This window comes from Xenopus tropicalis, chromosome 2 (assembly GCF_000004195.4).
Source record: "Xenopus tropicalis strain Nigerian chromosome 2, UCB_Xtro_10.0, whole genome shotgun sequence".
Lineage (NCBI taxonomy): Eukaryota > Metazoa > Chordata > Amphibia > Anura > Pipidae > Xenopus > Xenopus tropicalis.
Genome location: NC_030678.2, coordinates 146,085,013 through 146,093,092, shown reverse-complemented (window position 1 = coordinate 146,093,092; position 8,080 = coordinate 146,085,013). Strand labels below are relative to the sequence as shown.

At 40.0% G+C, this 8,080-nt stretch overlaps 1 protein-coding gene across 1 annotated transcript; it reads left to right on the top strand.

The window, feature by feature from the left end:
* The first annotated feature begins 3,623 nt into the window (after positions 1-3,623).
* On the top strand, positions 3,624-7,462 carry hoxc8 (homeobox C8). The gene is given in 2 exon segments (NM_001006786.1): positions 3,624-4,434; positions 6,000-7,462. Coding segments are annotated over 2 exon segments (729 nt in total). The 5' UTR covers positions 3,624-3,998; the 3' UTR covers positions 6,293-7,462.
* The last annotated feature ends 618 nt before the right edge of the window (positions 7,463-8,080 follow it).

Here is an 8,080-nt window from a genome sequence, read left to right as displayed (position 1 = left end):
ATAACACGATTTTCTCACTTTAGAATAAAACTGAAATCTGAGCATCTGTGTAACCCAGATAAAAAGACAGGATATGGCCGCATTAGGGCTGCCAGGAGATACACTTCCTCCCAGAGAAATGCCATCTTTTACAGCCCAGTTTGTCTCACTCATGTGTGTGTCTTTGAATGGATGTGAACAAAACAAGACCATAGGACTGGCTAGACGTCTGGCTTTAATTGTTTTATGGTTTAAATAAGGTGCATACTCTGCTCTTTGAAACGGAATTATTGGAATGTTTGGTCTGCAAGCAACAAACAACAGGCCCATGCTAACTGTAATAATGTATGGCACCGATAAATCCTACCACAAGGAGCAGTGAGTGCGCGTGTTTGTGGGTGTTTTTGTGTGGGTGTGTGCTTCAGTGTGTTTTACCTAGACATTTTTACATACAAACGAACAGGCACAGAAATCTCTCCAATTTCCCAGTAATTGGTTATCTCCACTTTTATATGTAAATAACTTGTGCAATAAACCGTAAAAAAAAAATTCCCCCCAAATAACACAGGGGTTGGGGGTCTTCTAAATCTTCTAAAAGGAATGTTACTCCAGAAGTTATATCAATACATAAAATATAAAATGTATATATATATATATATATATATATATATATATATATACACACATAAACACACACCATCCAAAAAGACCAACAACACTGGTATTTCTCTGCATATCAAAAAAGTATATATAAATGTTCATATACAGCCAATGTGACGTTTCGGTCCTCCCTGGGACCTTTTTCAAGACCCTATATATATATATATATAAAGCAAGAAAAAAGAGCTGCACTCACCAGGACTTGGCAAAAATATAGTAAGTTTATTTAAGCAAAGAGATCCAACGTTTCGAGCACCAACTGTGCTCTTCCTCAGGGTTTTTTCCCTGAGGAAGAGCACAGTTGGTGCTCGAAACGTTGGATCTCTTTGCTTAAATAAACTTACTATATTTTTGCCAAGTCCTGGTGAGTGCAGCTCTTTTTTCTTGCTTTATATTTTTTAGCCAGCACCCTGGGCATTTGAATTTCAATAGGGTGTGCTCCGTTTGTTCTTGCTATATATATATATATATATATATATACACAATCACACCCCCCACACTCGCATATCTGACATATATATATACACATATCTTAGTATGCATATTTTTATGCGTACATTTTTATTCTTTTATGTGCCATACTACACTGCATTACTACTAATGGTGTGGCCATTATTATTATTATTATTATTATTACTGCGACCAATGACAACAACAGTAGTAAATAGTACACTGGGTGAGGAATAAAGCCAACAATGAACATAGTCATCAATAAAATAACAAATGAGTTTATCTTTTATATTGAAAGTAATTTATTACATGCAGTGGCATCAAAACACACACACACACACACACAAACAAACACACACAAACACACACAAACACACACACACACACAAACACACACACAAACACACACACAATGCTAAACATGTAAAGTCAATGCATTTATATGTACACTGAATGTACACCTTCATTAAAAATACACAGCTTTAGTGGAGGTACATAGGCATTTTTCTGTCCTAGTTTATTTACTTAGGGATAGGGGATTGTTTCTTCCTTAGTCAGTAGTGGAAGTAACATAGGGTTATAGACTGGGGCAATAATATTACAATTGTTTTATTCCAGGTATATGGAATATATGGCTAGGGTGTGTTCGGGTGTTTTGCAAATATTCGACACATGGTGGCACCATTGCTCAAAGTTTAGAGAGTTTCTACCAATTAAAGTTGCATTGCATCCCATTACACCTTTGGGCCCCTAAAAGGTTGTTAGAAAACAAATCAAAACAAATATGCACAACATCCTTCAACCAGGAATGGTGAATTAGCATGTAATGTGTATAGGATCGCCCACAAATTACAAGCAGGTCACTGTGATGATAACTGGGATTCCAGGTTAAAACTGCCATTGATACAAAGCACTGTGAGACAGCAACCACGAAATTGTAATCACACCCAATTAGAAAGGTATTAACCGCCGTATTTTAGCTCTGTTTGTCAGTGTTGGGCACTTTGATGATCAAATTTAGTTTATTATACTCGCTGTAATTTATAATAATTCGCATTGTAACTGGAGGTGCAACTATAGAGTGAAACAAGTAAGGACTTAGTTACACAGTGACCTTTAAGCTGACAACACTTGAATGTCACAATGTCCTCATATGGTTTAAATATATATATACACACATATTTATATACTGATTTATTTATATTAATTTCACATGTATATAAGGGTGCAGCTGGAATTACAGTTCTAGGTTACACTTCAAACCTAAATAATATCTGTATGTTTAAGCTGAATTTTCTGATTCAATTTCGAAATGTAGCTCGGAATGAGAAAATCTTTATTATTCATCAGGGATCAAGTTATCTGTTAACAAACTGAGCAACCATATATTATGGTCCTTTTATTTGCACATTGACAAAAACTTGTATTTATTTATTTACACCTCTTGGCACATAGGATCTACCTACCTATATACGTGGCAGTGTTAGTGAATGTGCCCATATAGACTAGAATAAGCAATAGTAAGTGACTATAATCCCCAGAGATCCCAGTTTGGGAGTGTGAGTTTGCAAGGAGCGGATGTCAGGCTTTTGTTGTTGGATCTCCCTGTGTAGTTTTAGTGCTGCTATAAAACCAGACTTTTCTATAGCAGATTCTCTATGGTTGGAAACGTGTAGCCCTTAAACTGTAAAACCCTGTCCTAAAATGGAGCTTTTAGTAGAAAAGCGTTACCCCAGCAGATGGGAGGAAGATACTTTCTGGTATAACTTTGCTTTTAATGGCATGTGAGCTGCTTCCCCCAACCCACCAGATGCAATGAGATTTCAATTAAAGCCCTTTAATTGTACATTCTCTTTGTCATGATGTCAGGTTGTGTAGAAGAGCAGTACAAGGAGAGAATTAGGCAGGCATTTTGCTTCTCTATCAGATATAGTTGTAGAGATCCCGGCTGATTGCTGCAAGATGCCTGTATGCTGCCAAGTTCACATATAATCTTCTAGTTGGATATGGCACTTCCATTGCGCTCTCCTTGGGCGCTACGTTCCGCCTCTCCTTCCCTTTCAGCATTTTGGGTTTATCTAAACGTGGGTTCTGAGGGGATTAAAGTGTTTTCTTAATTCCAATAGGACGCCAAGTGCTTATAGAAGCGTATGAGACATTTCCAAGGGGGAGCTTGGAGGCAAGTGACGTAACACTGGGCTAGTTGTCTGTATCGCCCGTAATAACGCCAAATATTCCCTTTTCCAACAAGCCATAAAGCCCCTCTCCTTATGTGGTCATGGTAGTGGCCACCCTGGGCAGCAGCACCCCAAACACTTCACCTGTTGAGGTTACCTAGGGTGACCCCACGGCGCATGTATTTTCCCACATCAGTGAAGAGGCTGGCTTGGAAACAAGGAGCACCTAAAGATATTAATGCGCACCTTTCATAACCCTCCCTCATTCATTTGATATTTTTTTTCTGAAGGCTGGTTTTCCACGTCCCCCTCATCCGATCCCCCCAAATCCTTGTCATTTCTCTCTAGCCTGTCCTGCCGGAGAGGATTGATGGATACAAATCGCGTGTGAAAGCTTCACCAGCGGGATTTTAAGGAATTTGCCTGTGGTGTTAAGGGAAGGAGCAGTAAAGGAGAGAGAAATTGCGATAGAGCTCTACCTACCGACTGATCGGAAAGCAAGCAGCCCAGAGACTTGAGCAGCCTCACACTCAGGCACCATGACACGTCTGTGAGAGCCACCAAACAGCCCCCCCTCCCCGATCTGATCCCACAAAATCCCCCAAACAAACCCAAACCCAGGGGACTCGGTTCCCCCGATCTGCGCGATTTTGCCCGCTTTTGCCTTTCTGCTCTCATCTATTCCGCATTAGTAAGGAGGGGGTGTCGCTTTCTGCCTTACATGCAAGAACCATGAGCTCCTATTTTGTAAACCCTCTCTTCTCCAAGTACAAAGGCGGCGAGTCCTTGGAACCAACTTACTACGACTGTCGCTTCCCACAAAGTGTCAGCCGGAGCCACGCATTGGTGTACGGTCCGAGTGCCACGGCTCCAGGCTTCCAGCACCCCTCTCACCATGTGCAGGAGTTCTTCCACCATGGCAGCTCCAGCCTCTCCAATTCCGGATTCCAGCAGAACCCCTGCGCCCTGACCTGCCACGGAGACGCCTCCAAATTCTATGGGTACGAAGCGCTGCCCAGGCAGTCCCTTTATGGTGCCCAGCAAGAGGCAAGCGTGGTGCAGTACCCCGACTGTAAATCGTCCTCCAACACTAACACTAGCGAAGGACAAGGCCATTTAAATCAAAATTCGTCTCCCAGCCTCATGTTCCCATGGATGAGACCTCACGGTTAGGATATTTTCTTTTTATTCTCAATGTTGTGCTTTTAATGTTTTGTTTCCTATTATGCCCCTCTCTCCCTCTCCTTTACAGAATAAAACAATGGCACAGCCACAGTGTAAATTTAGTGAGGGGAGAGCTGCAATTCCACTTATTTGGCGAAGGAGACGGATTTTCCTGTAATTCCACAAATCAGCAGCGAGTTTTAGAAAATAGAAAGGATCAAGGTGTTTTTAAAGTGCAGATCTTTTGAACTCACAATGAACTAAGTTATTTTTATGGCTTGCCTTGAGGAGAGCAGCTCCCACTAGGTTATTTGCTGGCTGCCAGCACAGAGCCCATCCTAACGCCATATAGTTTATCTTAATGACTGAGGAGTTAAAAGGAAAATACAACTGTATTTAACAAAGCCTGCTCTTTGCACAGAAACCCTATAAGTTCCCTGAACTTCGGTTCTGTAGATCCCTGTATAAAACACGAACATGAAACCAAGTATAAAGTGCTGGCTGCTAACTTTACCGACTGGAGCAGTTTTAATAACTTGATCTGATTTCAAAGTAAACTCACACATGTTTGTTTGGGGCAGCTAGGCACAACTGCCTGTATACCCAATACTGGGAAGGCATTTTAGCAGCAAAAATATGAAGCAGCACAAAATTTCATCCACTGCTCCTAAAATAGGATCGTAAAAGTGTTTTAAAGTTACCGCCCTTAGCTCTTTGATTTATAGAGCCTACAGCAGCAGGCGCAGGGCAATCACCCCCTATTGTCTGTCTTGCTTTGCTTTTTTTTACTACTTACATTTTTGATATACATAATTCAATATATATAGACTATATATACAGTCCCTGGAGTAGGTGGCACCTCTGTGTATTTTTTTAAAGACCCGCTGAGTGCAGAATCACTTTCCCCATAACTATTTAGATTATGGATTTTATTTAGTGTGAAGACACCCTAGGAACTGCTACTTTTTTTTTTTTTACAGCTACTAAGCTCCATAAAAATACCCTGCTCAATGCTGAGAATACTGCTAAAACACACGTAGAGACAATTATCAGTAAAAAGATCAGCATTGTCTATTTTAGTAGCCAGGGTGAGTAGCTGCTACTAGTAGCTCCGTGTGTCTTAGGTGTTTTCTACTATGCCTCTCTCTCTGTTTAAATTGAAATAGTCGATATAGATAGATAGATAGATAGATAGATAGATAGATAGATAGATAGATAGATAGATGATAGATAGATAGATAGATAGATAGATGATAGCTAGATAGATAGATAGATAGATAGATAGATAGATAGATAGATGCACAGATACAGCTTTGAGCTATGGTACAGCTGCATGGGGTTCAGGCAATAAAATCTCATGAGCCAGGCCGGCCTGGAGATCAAAACACTCCTAAAGGCAACAGAACAGAAGTGTCCATTAGAAATGCAATTCCAATGAGTTTAGTTTAATGGGGAAGCCTGCCACTGATGCCACTGATGCCACTGGTGAGTGGGCAAGGCTGCCCGTATGTGTGATGGGTGGCATTGCCAGTAGGCATGGGATAACGTACTGCTGTGTTTGCCCTACAGCCCCCGGAAGGAGAAGCGGCAGGCAGACGTACAGCCGGTACCAAACCCTGGAGCTGGAGAAGGAATTTCTCTTCAATCCTTACTTGACTCGGAAGCGCCGGATCGAGGTCTCCCATGCCCTGGGACTGACTGAGAGGCAGGTGAAGATTTGGTTTCAAAACAGGAGGATGAAATGGAAAAAAGAGAATAACAAGGATAAGCTACCGGGGGCCCGGGATGAAGAGAAAACAGAGGAGGAAGGCAACGAGGAAGAGGAGAAAGAAGAAGAGGAGAGCAAGGAGAGCAAGGAATAAGCTGAGTGTGAGGGCATTGTGTGTGTTTGAGTGAATGTCACTTTCCTCCCGGAAATCTCGTTTTATGGTAGATGTAAAACCAAGACGTTTATGACTCTCATTTGCTTTTATAGAGTATAGAACGGGGAAACACAACAGTAACTACCTGTCACAAACTCCAGCCTTTCTCTCTGGTCAGGACTCCACTTTGCATTTTGTTGTGTGATAAAGGGACATTTGCATTAACTCCTTATTTATGTCCTCCAGGTCCTGAGACTTAGGCTAGTAACTTAAACACAAAGAGATCATACTGTGACTTTAGTATGGTTTCCGACAGACTGTCATTTCTCTACAGCCAGAATAGTATTAATTCCTTTTATGTGAAATTTAAACTACCTATTCACTTTTGGAGGGACACGATTTTGTGGCCTCAGAATTGTAGTATGTGTTTTATTTAGACGTGTGTATTCATGTATGCGGGGGGAGGGGCCAGTATTTACCAGAGTTATTTTCATTTTGTTTTATTTTCTTTATGTCCTCATTAAGTATCGTTGTTATACGGCTCACTGTACATTTGAAACTGTCGAGTTGAACTTATCAGCAGGGAGCATTTCGTGCACTTCTCTGAACATGGGGCAGTTAACTTAGGTAAAATAATTAACATTTCCACAATCTTTGTGACAGGCCCAATCATCCCAGGTGTCAATGGCATTTTATGTCCCTGCGCCCAGTTACTTACGAGTTTCATAATGTTGTGTGAGCACTTAAATCCTCCACCTACTACCTAAAGGGATCAGGCAATAATCATTTTACTAATAACAACTACAGGATTTATAGATCCTACTACTACTCGGTCAGGCTTTTTTCGGTGTCCATGCTTTAGCCATGTGTAAGCTACCGAGTAGCTGTACATACGAACCGAGGCTTATAATCTACCTTATCACTACCTATAGAAGGAGATATGCTTTTGGGAAGTATTTGTAACGCGTTTTTCGTTGTCTGTCGCTGCTTTTTTGCCCAACAACTAAAACTGCCTAGTTGGACGCACATTTTTGTGTCACTTTTATTGTGCTTATAAGGTAGCTTAGAACTAAATTGCACTGAATGTAAAGTTATCTATTGTCTTGATCTTATCTGTTAATGCAAGAGCTTGAGATATTAAAAAAAGTAAAAAAAAAAAGAAAAAAAAAAGAAAAAATGGTCTTTGTTTTTGGTTTTTGTTTTTTTCCCTTCATATCAACAAAGTTAAACGTGTCCAAACTACGAATGTAGCAGCTGTTTCCAGAGATTCCTTTCTGGATACAATAACATTTGTATTGTATAAGTGAACCAATTAAATAATTATGATAATATTATTAATAATATTAATAAATGATTTTAAAGCAAAACTTGCAATGTCAGTTATTTAAATTGTGTGACTGTTATGGAACCTCTTAAACTAAGGACGTAATGGTGATCACCTGGGGAACCCCTAGACACGTAGGTCTGTTAGGTTATATCTAGTGGCAGGCAACTACTATTATAGGGTATTACTTGTTATAATAGGTGTTCTGCTCGGTAACATGTATTTAGATATATGTATTCCAAAGTTTTAAAAAGTTTGAAAATAACGAAGAAAAACAAATAATATTTTCAACCATTCATGTCTCCCTTATTAAATATTTTCCCTTACAGACTAACTATGGGTGAAATGCACAGAGGTGTAGCTGGAATAATTCTAGTGCAAAGTCGTTACTACATATATGCTGATATCAACACTGTCCTGGTTACTTTATAAATAATGAACTAATATATATTTATATAAAATAA